The sequence below is a fragment of the Acomys minous genome (genome assembly GCF_964271855.1).
Source record: "Acomys minous genome assembly, chromosome: 12".
NCBI classification, from domain to species: Eukaryota; Metazoa; Chordata; class Mammalia; order Rodentia; family Muridae; genus Acomys; species Acomys minous.
The window spans coordinates 20,061,236-20,073,479 of NC_140493.1; the positions used below are offsets into that span (position 1 = coordinate 20,061,236).

General features: G+C 48.6%; 2 protein-coding genes and 1 long non-coding RNA gene across 3 annotated transcripts; 2 read left to right on the forward strand and 1 right to left on the reverse strand.

Moving 5' to 3' along the window:
* The first annotated feature begins 2,586 nt into the window (after window positions 1-2,586).
* On the forward strand, window positions 2,587-5,963 carry NDUFA6 (NADH:ubiquinone oxidoreductase subunit A6). Its single transcript, XM_084748438.1, has 3 exons — window positions 2,587-2,762; window positions 4,848-4,963; window positions 5,754-5,963. Exons 1-3 carry the CDS (start codon window positions 2,627-2,629, stop codon window positions 5,883-5,885), a joined length of 384 nt encoding a protein of 127 aa, XP_084604564.1. The 5' UTR covers window positions 2,587-2,626; the 3' UTR covers window positions 5,886-5,963.
* Window positions 5,964-7,199: 1,236 nt separating this feature from the next.
* Window positions 7,200-12,131, reverse strand: SMDT1 (single-pass membrane protein with aspartate rich tail 1). The gene is made up of 3 exons (XM_084748439.1): window positions 11,866-12,131; window positions 9,701-9,841; window positions 7,200-7,430 (listed from the first exon to the last, which is right to left on the reverse strand). Exons 1-2 carry the CDS (start codon window positions 12,049-12,051, stop codon window positions 9,704-9,706), a joined length of 324 nt encoding a protein of 107 aa, XP_084604565.1. The 5' UTR covers window positions 12,052-12,131; the 3' UTR covers window positions 7,200-7,430; window positions 9,701-9,703.
* Window positions 9,975-11,572, forward strand: LOC311578560. Its single transcript, XR_014772896.1, has 2 exons — window positions 9,975-11,142; window positions 11,248-11,572. It is a non-coding gene; the product is annotated as an uncharacterized lncRNA (long non-coding RNA).
* Window positions 12,132-12,244: the final 113 nt, after the last annotated feature.

The following is a 12,244-nucleotide window of genomic DNA, read 5'->3' on the forward strand; positions in this document are numbered from 1 at the left end:
CTGCCTCCCTAAGTTCTGGGATCAAAGGCGTGCACCACTATGCCCAGTTGGTTAACCAGGTTTTTAAAAAGAGGGGGTAGAGAGAGAGAGAAGGAAAGAAAAACATGCATAAAAACAAAAGTCACCAGTAATGTGGTGGTTAGGCCCCCTATAGGTTCATATATTTGAATGTTATGTCTCTACTTGGTGGAACTGTTTTGGGAAGAACTGGGATGTGTGGCCTTGTTGGAGTAGGTGTGGCCCTTGTTGGAGATGTGTCACTAGAGGTGGGCCTTGAGGTTTCAAAAGCCCAGGCCAGGCCCAGTTTCTCCCTGTCTGCAGTTTTCAGGATAAGATGTGAGCTGTCAGTGACTGCTTCAGCGCCATGCCTGCCTGCCTACTGCCATGCTCCTAGCCATGAGTGTCATGAACTCATCCTCTGAAACTGTAAGCAAGCCCCCAGTTAAATGCTTTCTTTTATAAGTTGCCTTGGTCATGGTGCCTTCAAAGCAATAGGACTGAAGCTAGGAAAGTAGTGAATATATAAACTAATAACTATTAAATGATGTGTGCTGGGGGTTAGAGAGATGGCTCAGAGTACTGGCTGCTCTTCCAGAGGTCCTGAGTTCAATTCCCAGCAACCACATAGTGGCTCACAAGCATCTATAATGAGATCTGGTACCCTCTTCTGGCAGGCAGGCATACAGACAGACAGAGCACTGTATACATAATAAATAAGTAAATAAATAAATAAATACAAATGTAAATGCCATGTGCTGAGCATATTTGTGTGTACTGCACTTTGGAAGTACCACCACAAAGATATCCATAATGCATACTGCAGTTACTATGTTAGAATGTCATTAGGCAGCATTTCTTCTGCTCTATTATATAACATAAAATTACGGTCATACAGATAGCACATTACTGTATACACTCTGTCTGTGTTTGTGTGTGTGAGGGCAAAGGTCAACCTCCAATGTCCTTCCTGAGGAGCCATGAGACAGGGTCTCTCACTGGGACCTGATGCTCCCTGATTAGGTCACACTGAATGGCAATCAAGCCCCACAGATCACCTGTCTCCACTTCTGCAGACCATAATTTCCAGCCTTTTGGTTTTTTGTTTGTTTGTTTGTTTTCCGAGACAGGGTCTATCTGTGCTAGCCTTGGCTGTCCTGGACTCGCTTTGTAGACCAGGCTGGCCTCGAACTCATGGAGATCCGCCTGCCTCTGCCTCCTGAGTGCTAGGAATTAAAGGCGTGAGCCACCACGCCAGCTCTTTTTTTTTTTTTTTTTTAACATGGAGAACTCCTGAAAGTTGTTTTCTGACTTCTACGCACCGACACACAGACACACACACACACACACACACACACACACACACAAAGTGGAGTCACACAGCAAGGTCAGCACTTAAATAAGTGCTCAATCCCACCTTCACTCCTTCTTCAATGCTTTCAGTCCCCGTCAACTGAGCTTTCAGGAAAAAGACAGTGCCTTTTAGTCAGGAATGAGGCAGGGGGATGATCTAATGTGGCAGGTGACCAAGAGTCTGCCCAGTTTTCTCGCCTGTAAAATAAAGATGCTAACAATACCTACCCATGTCATGAGATTGAACTACATTAAATGCTTAGGGCACCATTTGTCATGTTGTTAGCAGTTCCTTTTTTCTTTACAGTGATAACCTTAATGAGTCACGGCCAGCAAAGCCAGAGGTAGCCAGAATGGATGATTTAAGGATCCTCCCAGCTTCCATGGTTTGGGATGCAAAATTCCTTGTCTAAAACAGAGACAGATTGGGCTAGATGTAGTACCACCCAGTCCTAAGGAGGTTGAGGCAGAGAGAATCGGGAGTGCAAGACCAGGACAGCTCAGCAGTTAAGCATACTGACTGCTCTTCCAGAGGATCTGGGTTCAACTCCCAGGTCCGCAAAGCGACTCACAACTGTTGGTCCCAGGGGAGTTCGTAGCCTTGTTTTGGCTTCCGTGGACACTACAAACCACTCGTGGTGCACAGACATACAAGCACGCAAAACACACATAGATGTTTATTTTTTAAAAAGGCAACCGCAGCCAGATGCGGTGGGCACAAACCTGCAGAAGCAGGGAAATCATTGCAAGTCCTGAGGCCAGCCTGGCTGGGCTACGCAGCGAGTACCAGCCCACGCCCAATTAGACGACAGTGAAAAAACAATGACAATAAGCAAACAAACAAAATGGTGTTACTATAAACTCAGGACTGAGAAACGCCAAAAAGCTCAAGCCAGAGGCGCTTTGACGATCTACATCATCTCTGGAAGAAACAGGTTTTCGGAAAAACATACACAATATACGCAGCAGTATATACTGTTACTGGGGAAAGACCGCCGCCCACGCCTGGCTGCGTTACCCAGCACTTCTCCCGGCCTGCCGCCAGCACTGGAGGAACAAACTTTTGGGAAGGCTCAGGAGACGCGCCTCAGACGCCTCGACGCTGCGCCCCCTGATGGCTCCGTAGACGCTCAGCGCCGCCGTCGAACCACACACAGCCTCTGCGGGACCCGTCAGTCAGAGGATTGCAGCCAATCCGAGAGCTCCGTTCCAGCCAGTCTGCCTACTCGTGCCACGGCGCGTGCTTGCGCCGAGGGGGCGGGGCTTCCCTGGAAAGATGGCGGCCAGCGGCCTTCGCCGGGCTGCTGCCGCCAGTACCTCGGTGAAGCCCATTTTCAGTCGCGACCTGAACGAGGCCAAGCGGAGGGTGCGCGAGCTCTACCGAGCTTGGTACCGGGAGGTGCCGAACACCGGTGAGATGCAGGGGGGTGCATTCAGGGCCGCGGAGGCACCTGCCCAAGGTCTCTCGACCGAGCTGAGGTCACCGACTTAGGGCAGAAACGACTCCTGGGCTTCGGGGAAGAGGGTCACACAAACCAGAAATGCGCCCGCACCGGGACAGGGCCTCCGAGAGCCCAGTCGCTTTGGTGGCCTTTGCTCACGTATTTCTTAGAGCCCCTGGGAGAGGCGAGCAGAGACGGAGAGACGAACTGACGCCCGCAGTCCAGAGCTAGCTCCGGGTGCTCCGGGAACCCAGGGCCAACTTGACAGTTCCAGGTGTCCGCTGGATTTCGTAACCAAAGTGGCGAGGGACCTCAGCAGTTATCCATTCCCCGCTCTGGGGTACAAACTGCAGCATAGGAGGGAAATGACTTGGCCAAGGTCGACCAGTAGCTTCCTGGTGCCTTTTGAAGCCTCCAGACGAAATGGCCTCTCTTCTCCCTCGCCTAGCTCAGCTTGCGCTAGTATTTTGAAGTCTAAGCCCTACCGCTCGCTGCAGAGTCCCTCTCTTCCCTTAGATGCCGGAGAATCTCTAATCTCCTCACCTGAGTGGCGCGTGTGATAGCTTGATACCTCCCTCGCAGTACAGTGGATGCTCAAAGGGAGTGAAAGAGTTCAGGTGTCGTCCAGACCCCAGGGATATCTTTTGTTGTTGAGTAGATGTGTATTTAACTTGGACCATCAGCTGATCTGAGAGGGAAGGCATTTCCCGATGAGTGACAGCTCCATGGCGCACACACGCGCTGCTGAGCAGCAGCAGCACTTTCCTCAGGTTCTGCCCTTTATTAGCTGTGTGGCCTTGGGTAAGATTTTTTTTCACCTGTGCTGTTTGCTCATCTGTGACACTGTCATGATACTGTCTCCCTCAGGGACCCACTGAATTAGAAGGGTTACTATAGTAACTGACAGAGCTTGAAGGGGAGAAGATTCCTCCCAGTTCTTAGAACAGTGTTCTAAGTGTTCTGTGAGTGAAAAGCCCAGGCCAGCCTCAGGCCCACGTTTACCTAAGAGCAGCACTACAACACTGACAACTTCAGTCTCTAGGCCTGAGGCTTCACAAATAAGTCATTCTAAATTCCAGGTTCTGTATCAGTGTGCATTTGTTTTTGTACTGTTGTCATTGATCAGTTTTTTGTTTTTTGTTTTGTTTTTTTTTTTTTGGTTTTTTGAGACAGGGTTTCTCTGTGTAGCCTTGGCTGTCCTAGATTCGCTTTGTAGACCAGGCTGGCCTTGAACTCAACAGTGATCCGCCTGCCTCTGCCTCCTGAGTGCTGGGATTAAAGGCGTGCGCCACCACGCCCAGCTCTTTATGAAATTTCTATGTGTATGGTTGACCTTGGACACCAGCTGAGTTTACCATTTCTGTGGTCATTGAATGAGGGTAAATGACTCAAACTTGATTTAGACACGGCATATTGTGTGTGTGTGTGTGTGTGTGTGTGTGTGTGTGTGTGTGTGTGTTTCTGAGGCAGGCCTTGAACTCATAGTGATCTACCCTGCCTCTGTATGCCACCACAGTGGGATTGTTTTTGGTTTTATTAGGATTTTGTCTCAAACCTTTGATCCATCAGCCCGAGTTTCCCATGCTAAATCTCAGACATCTCTCCTTCCCCCAAGTAGTCTGGTTGTTTGATTAAAGCCTTCTCTCCCTGCACAAACCCTTAGCACTACCCCTCAGCTCCCACATATACTACTTACAACCTACACTACATATTTTACACAGATTTCAACCCTGGCATCTTATTTTACTGGTTATTCCATATAAAACTACTATGGTAAGGATATTCCTGTTAGCTCTTGCCTAACGTGAAAATCCTAGCTTCTATCCCAACCGCCTCCACTCCCTCCCCCAAAGCAGGTGGGCACCCCTGTAGTACCAGCTCCTCCAGAGTCAAGAGCATCGAGCTCTAGGCTGGGCAGTGTAGTACGAGCTGTGTCCAGGCTGTGGGGCATAAAGTAAATGAGCCACTTGTACGTGTTCAGTGAGCATCCACCCACATAAGTTTCTAAAGACATGTTTAAGTGATCTGATTTCTACAGTGCTGTTTCCTCTCTAGTGCACTCATTCCAGCTGGATATCACCGTAAAGCAGGGACGGGATAAAGTCCGAGAGATGTTCATGAAGAATGCCCACGTCACAGACCCCAGGGTGGTTGATCTCCTGGTCATTAAGGTAACGACCCTCTCTGCCAGCTTGTCGTGTGCTTCTGCGTCTTCAACTAAATACTACCTCCATTAAAAGACGGTGGCTGTTTCATACATCAACCTGGACGCCATTTCTTTTATTTTTAAAGCCAAGGTCTCACTATGTAGCTCTGGCTGGCCTGAGATCCACCTGCTTCTGCCTCCCAAGAGCCGGGATTAAAGGCTTGTACCACCACACCCCACTTAGAGGTTTCCACCTTAAGACAGTCTCGCACTATGTAGTCTGGGCTAGAACTAGACCTCCTCTTGCCTCAGCCCCCAGTAAGCGTATTGGATTGCCGACAGGGATGTCTGCTGGGATTTTCACTCTAATTTTAACAGTGTACAGTGGGAAGTGTGAGTACTTGTGGGTGCCGCCTCTGGAAGCTGCTGTCTCTGTCGCCTGTGTGCTGGCCACCAGAAGGCAGAGGATGGCTGTGGGTACAAATGAGGTCAAATTGAGGCCCTTGTGTTTCCATGGCCAGCCATGTCTCATCATCAGTAGCTCCACAGAAGACCAGTAAATAATAGAGAACTGTTAGATAAAAACATGAAGTTAAACAGTGACGTTACAGCGTCCTGGGGACCTGGAGTCTCCTGGGACCTGTTCTGTTGGAAGGGCCGAGGCCATTGAGTCCCAGTACCTTCCAGATGCAGAGACCTGTCTTAGCAGAGTTCCTTATCAAGGGTCATTAACAAGGCTGTGCCAAACACAACAGACTCCTGGGCTCCAGTGCTGTGTTCTTCATAGCTGACTACCTTTCCCTTCATGTACACAGGGGAAGATGGAGCTCCAGGAAACCATTGAGATATGGAAGCAGAAGACACACATTATGCGGTTCTTCCATGAAACAGAAACACCAAGGCCAAAGGATTTCCTGTCCAAGTTCTATATTGGCCATGACCCATGAGGTCACCCAATGGGAAGGTGCATGTTAATATTTAATTAGAGTAGAAATAAACTCATTGATGGTGGCTTTATGATAAAATTCCTGTGGTCTCTCACTTGTTGCCTAAGTATGTGGGGCCTCAGAGTACACGTCATGCTTACTCCCCTTTCCTGGAGTGTGCTGTTTGCTGCTGTAGAATCAGACCCTTGCATGGGGAAGTAGGAAGGGGCACAAGACTCTGTTCAGGAGATAGTAAGCTGGGTAGCTTGGATTGTGATGATTTTTATATACCTTCCAGGATTGGGCATATTGGTGTCAACGCTCTCCTATCAGAGGGGACAGAACAGCACTGCTCCTTAAAATGAGATTAACTTCCTGCTTATTGTACAGGGATACAACTGTTCAGTACAAGCAGGACAGAATAGCCCTATTACTTCTGCACTGTTTTTCAAACAGGATCGTGTAGCCAAAGAGAGCCTCATACTGTGGCCAGGGGTAACCTTGAACTACTGATGTTTTTGCTTCTCCTTCCTGGACAGTCCTGAATGCTGGAGAAAGGCACTCAGAGTCTTTGGGTTTAATTACTGAGTGACCCCACAGCACCAGGAAGCCCCTTTCCCCTGAGGGACCCAAGCTTTACAAAATACTCTATTAAGCAGTAACATACCTCTGCATGGGGCTGGAGAGATGGCTCGATGGTTAAGAGTACTGTCCTGAGTTCAATTCCCAGCACCCACACAGTCGCTCACAACCATCTATAATGTGATCCGGGGCCCTCTTCTGGCCTGAGGGTGTACATGCAGATAGAGCACTCATACATAGAAAAATAAATAAATCTTAAAATAATAATAGTAACTCTGCATGATAAAAAAAACAAAACAAAAACATAGCTGCACGATCAGCACATGGCAACCCTTCCCGGCTTAAAGGCTTCATTTAGCCTAAGTGACTCTGAGGCAAGTTTCTGCTGGGACTTAAGTAAAAAAATTAAAGTGTGAGGGATGGAAGGATGGCTCAGTGGGTTAAGAGTACTTACTGCTTTAGCAGAGGACCAAAGTTGGCTACCAGCCCCACATCAATCAGTTCATACTTATCTTTAACTCCAGCTCCAGGAGTGATCATATGCCTTTGGCTTCCAGGAGCACCCACAAACAAACACACAGTTAAAGATAATTTTTTAAAAACCTTTGGAAGAAAAGGTCCCAGTCCCCCTTCCTTGCACTTGTAGTTGTGTATATCTGGGACATCCGGGCTCTAAATCAGATGCTTCTTGGAGACAAGAGACAACAAAGTGCAGCAGCTAAGCCTGCTGGGAGTGAGGAGGGAGACAACCTGTCAGTCACACATGACTCATTTTTATTATGTACTCATAACTTGCTTGCTTGTTATTTCCGTGCTCTGTGGACAGCACATTTGAGGGAACCTCCCAAAGCGCAGGACTCTGGGCTGTTGTCACAACCATGAGGTGAGGCAGAGGGCTGTCCTCAACCCTTCTGCCGACAGGGAAGGAGCTGAGCATGCCACCACTTCTGTTGGTGCTGCCTCCTTTCTGGACTTCTCTACGCCCTATAAGAAAGGCAAGCATCAGACATTTTTAAAATACAGTCTCACAAAGCCCAGAGCAGTCTCAAGCCCACTGGAGCCAAGGACGAGCTTAACTACTACTGCTACTACTTCTTTTTTTGTTTTGTTTTGTTTTTTAAGACAGGGTTTCTCTGTGTAGCCTTGGCTGTCCTGGACTCACTTTGTAGACCAGGCTGGCCTCCATCTCACAGCGATCCGCCTGCCTCTACTTGTTGAGTGCGGGCATTAAAGGCATGCGCCACCACGCCCAGTGATCTTAACTTTTGATGTTCCTGCCTCCACTTCCCCAGTGCTGGGGTCATTGGTGTGTGCCACCGAGCCAGCGGCATTTCTCTGGTTTTCTAAGCTAAGGTCTTCTGTTACTCAGGCTATCCTTGAGCTCTCCTCTACTGCAGTGCTGGCATCACAAAAGCTCAGGATACCACACCAGACTTTGGCGGTAGTCACTTTCCAAGATGAGGGTAAAGGAACATGTAGCAAAGACAATGAAGAGCGGGTGGGGTGAAGACAGTAGTGGAAGAACAATGGGAAAGAATGAGGGTAACTCTATAAATGGCTGCCGGGGCTGGAGGGATGGCTCAGGGTTAGGAGCACTAGCTGCTCTGGCAGAGGACCAGAGTTCACAAGAAGTAGCTGGCAGCTACCTGTAAGTCCAGCTCCAGGGCATCTGACAGGCTCCAGGCCTCCATGAGTACTGTATTCACACATACACATAAGTAAATGTTGATGCTGATGTCAACTCCTGCAGAAAGCCCACTCTGGCACCACTACAGAAGACCTGGCCATCTCGACTACTTCATCCTATGGTTGGGAAGATGGAAATGGACTAGGAGGTGTGACCAAATCATGACAAGTGTGGCAGGAGTGTCCTCATCTGTGACACAAGTCTAGCCATGCAGTATAGACATCAGCATAGGAAAGCTGGGAAGAGCAGTGGGAGCCCTGCAGCAGGAGACTGCCTAGGCCAGTGTGTAAAAGTACCTTTTGTTCTCCTGGCTCAATTGCTGTCTGAGAGGCTTACTGCCGCCTCCTGCTAACCTAGGCCTAGTCCTGGAAGCTTCTAGCCTCCGTACAACCTAACCTAGACCTAGAATGTTTTCATCCTCTGAGACTTACTGCCTAAGGAGTTCACCTTTTCTTGTTCTTTCTGAGCTCTGGACTGGCTGGTTCAACTCAGATCTATTGCCTCTGTCTCCTGGATTACAGGCATGTTTGTATTCCAGCTAGATCACACAGACCTAGATCATCTTTGGATGTGATCTCTTACCAGCTGGATCACATAGACTTAGATCTTTAGATGTGATCTCGTGGCAGAACAGCCATGTTCTGAATAAATATTCCTCTACACCAGTGCACAGTTTAAAGCAGACAGCAGTAACATGGTACACACCTTTAATGCCAGCACTCAGGAGGCAAAGGCAGGCCTATCTGAGTTTGAAACCAACCTGATCTACATAGGGAGTTCTTGGACAACCAAAGCTACAAAGCCCCTGTCTCAAACAAACAAACCTGACAGCAGTGAGGATTTGCTAGTTTCCTTTTTTAAAAATTACTTATATTTATGTGTGTACCTATGCCATGTGTATGGATGCTCGCAGAGGCCAGAAGAGGGTGTTGGATCCGCTGGAGCTGGAGTGACAGGTGACTGAGCAGCCCAAACTGGGTGCTGGGAATAGAACCTGGGTCCTTGGCAAGGGCTAATAGCTGATTCATCTTTCCTACCTCTTGCATGTTTCAAAATTTTAAGCTATTGGCCTCACTAAGCTGGTGAAGAACCCTGGGTGCTAAGACCTAACTTTGCTGTGGTCAGCCCCAGACACCAGTTTCACAGCTCTGTCTTCACACATTTGTAAAGCCCGACTGCAAGATTCTCACAGAGTTCTCAGGACTGAAGTTCTGCTCAGCATCACCCTACACTTTCCCAGCGCCCCTTCTTACTGCTATCTTCTGCGTCCTTCACCCTCCTTCATGATTCGCTGTTGTCATCTCTGAGGCAGAGACTGAGTAACTTTATAAAGTAGAAAGCATATTAAATCATCAGGCTAGCTAGGGCCTTAACCTATTGGTGAGAGCACAGTGACTCTGTCAGTCACGTTACCCAGCCAACATAGCAGAAAGTAGTGCCAGGTGGGTGAACTCACTGCTGCTTCTGCCAAGTGTCCAAATGCTGTTGCAGGCCAGACTGTAGCTCAGACCACATGATCCACCCTACTCAGTCCTGTCCATTGATGGGAAGGGCAAGTCTTACTTACCTGTTAATCATCATCATCATCATCCTCTGGGACAAAAATGTCATGCTCCTCAAGCAGAGCAGCAAAGTTCTTGCTAATCAGAGTCCCCACATAGAGAAAGGGGATCACAATGGAGAACACGCGGAGAAGACCAAAGGACATCTGCGGAGAGAGGAATGCTGTGAGATCTAGAGGGAGGCCAGTGGCTGCGTCTCAAGCCCTGGCCCTCAGGAGCATTTCCTCCAATGGACCCCAGAGCCAGACACCACTTGGTGTTCAAAGTCTTTGGGAAACGGACATCAGAAAGAAAATCATAAAGCTAAACTAAATTTAGGAAACTAAGCAACTAAAAATTAGGGCACAACTAGCTAATTCCTTGCAAAAATTATCTTGGTGTGAGCACCAAGATGGCTGAACTGTAACCAGTTTGTTTGTTTGTTTTTTGTTGTTGTTGTTGTTGTTGGTTGGTTGGTTGGTTTTTCGACACAGGGTTTCTCTGTGTAGCCTTGGCTGTCCTAGACCAGGCTGACCTCAAACTCACAGTGATCCTGCCTCTGGCTCCCGAGTGCTGGGATTAAAGGCGTGCGCCACCACGCCCGGCCTCTGTAACCAGTCCTATACACATAAAAGTAAGTTTCTGGGCTGGAGAGATGGCTCAGAGATTAAGAGCACGCCTGCTCTTCCAAAGGTCCTGAGTTCAATTCCCACAACCACATGGTGGCTCACAACCATCTACAGTGAGATCTGGTGCCCTCTTCTGGCCAGCATGCCTACATGCAGGCAGAACACTGTATACATAATAAATAAAATGTTTTTTTTTTTAAAGTGAGTTTCTAGGCTGGAGAGATGGTTCAGTGGTTAAGAGCACTGGCTGCTCTTCCTGAAGACCTAGGTTTGATTCTCAGCATCCATATGGCCTCTCACAAGCAAGTAACTTCAGTTCCGTGGGATGCCACACCCTCTTCTGGCCTCTGTGGGCATTTGGCTCTTAAGTACTGTGCAGATATACATTCAGGCAAAACATCTATACTCATAAAAACAAAGAAGTGTGTAGGGAAGGGTTCTTCCACCCAGTTCTCTTTTAAGTAATTGGTTCCTGCTGAGAAACTTTATTTGGCGTTAAACTTTAAAAACATAAAAAGACAGCAGGGTGGTTGGGGGTGAACACCTTTAATCTCAGCACTCAGGCAGCAGAGGCAGGCGGATCACTGTGAGTTCAAGGCCAGCCTGGCCTACAAAGTGAGTCAGGACAGCCAAGGCTACACAGAACCCTGTCTCAAAAAACCAAAAACGAACATAAATAAATAAAATAAAAAAATAAAAAGGCAACATGGATTGAAGGGATGCCAGTGAGATTTCATTACTATTCGCTTTCTGTTTTCCCTAGCTGTGGGTTTTTATAAAGCAGCTGCACCTTCCTGCTTCTTGCTGTGAACCCGGACTGCGGTCAACTGTTAGTACAGGTCAGACTAACTCACTCTAAAGGACTTTGTTTTCCCTTCAACTCCACACAGCCCTGCAATCAAAATGTACACCTTTGGTATAAGAGACTTCCCATTTTCCTTAAGGGCACCGTGCGCAAGTGACAAGAGTTCAGTGGTGGAAAAACCAGGACATGGTCATTGGTTGTCAAGACCTAACTGCTGCCAGCCTCAGACGCCAGCTTCACGGCTCTACCCTGATTCTTCTGTTAAAAACCCTACTGCAAGATTCCCGGCACATTTCTCGGGACAGACGATCTTGCTCTGCGTCCCCGCATCCTTTTTCCTTCATTTTATTTTTACTAAGTATATCACTTAGTAAATATTCCCTCCTCAGTCTTTCAGGACTGTTTTATGCCAGCACCTCTGAGGCAAAGATTGCATGACTTGTATAAATCGACACAAAGCCCTTCTTCTGGCCCTAGAGGAATGGTCATTACGTCCCTCAAAGTAAAACAGCGCACATTCCGCTGCAGCCCTCCAGCTTGTGTGTCCAGGGACCCAGCTTAACACTGGGTTTTATGCATTTTCCTCCACCTGTCAAAGTTAGCACAACCCAACTGCGCAAATTGAGTCCCAGGTCTGATGAGCCGTCAATGCCAGCAGTATGATTGGCCTCTACGCCTGTCAATCAGCACAGGCCACACGCACTCCCTCCAGCGATTGGCCTCAATCCCTTCACCCCGCCTCTAGGCCCACACTCACTTTCACCGGCTTGGGCAAAATGGCACCGCTGCGAGTGACGATGACTGACCTCGACGGTACCAGGCTGCGACCTGAGCTGCCTGGTACAGCGTAGACATCGCCACCTCTCCTCTCCCTCGGCCCGCTCCAGAGAGCCCCGGGCCGGACTGTTATCCAGGCCAGCCGGCGAGCCGCCATGGACGCCATCTCTAGCTCCACCCCTCACCGGGAACCACACCCCGCACATCCAATGCGGCCCTCACAGAAAACCGCCTCCAAGACTCGCGAGACTCGCGACGTATACGGGTAGCACCGCCCTCACGCCTCCGCAGTGCAAATATTCCTGTAACGGTGGGAAAGCCCTTGGTGCCCGCCCTACGTGGTGACGTCAGGACGACGC

Bases quoted from the DNA above. Each gene is read 5' to 3' on its own strand.
- NDUFA6 (XM_084748438.1), top strand. From the start codon at position 2,627: ATGGCGGCCAGCGGCCTTCGCCGGGCTGCTGCCGCCAGTACCTCGGTG. The intron at 2,763-4,847 runs GTGAGATGCAGG...TTTCCTCTCTAG, and splicing joins CCGGGAGGTGCCGAACACCG to TGCACTCATTCCAGCTGGAT. The intron at 4,964-5,753 runs GTAACGACCCTC...TCATGTACACAG, and splicing joins TTGATCTCCTGGTCATTAAG to GGGAAGATGGAGCTCCAGGA.
- SMDT1 (XM_084748439.1), bottom strand. From the start codon at position 12,051: ATGGCGTCCATGGCGGCTCGCCGGCTGGCCTGGATAACAGTCCGGCCC. The intron at 9,842-11,865 runs GTGAGTGTGGGC...CTCTCTCCGCAG, and splicing joins TTTTGCCCAAGCCGGTGAAA to ATGTCCTTTGGTCTTCTCCG.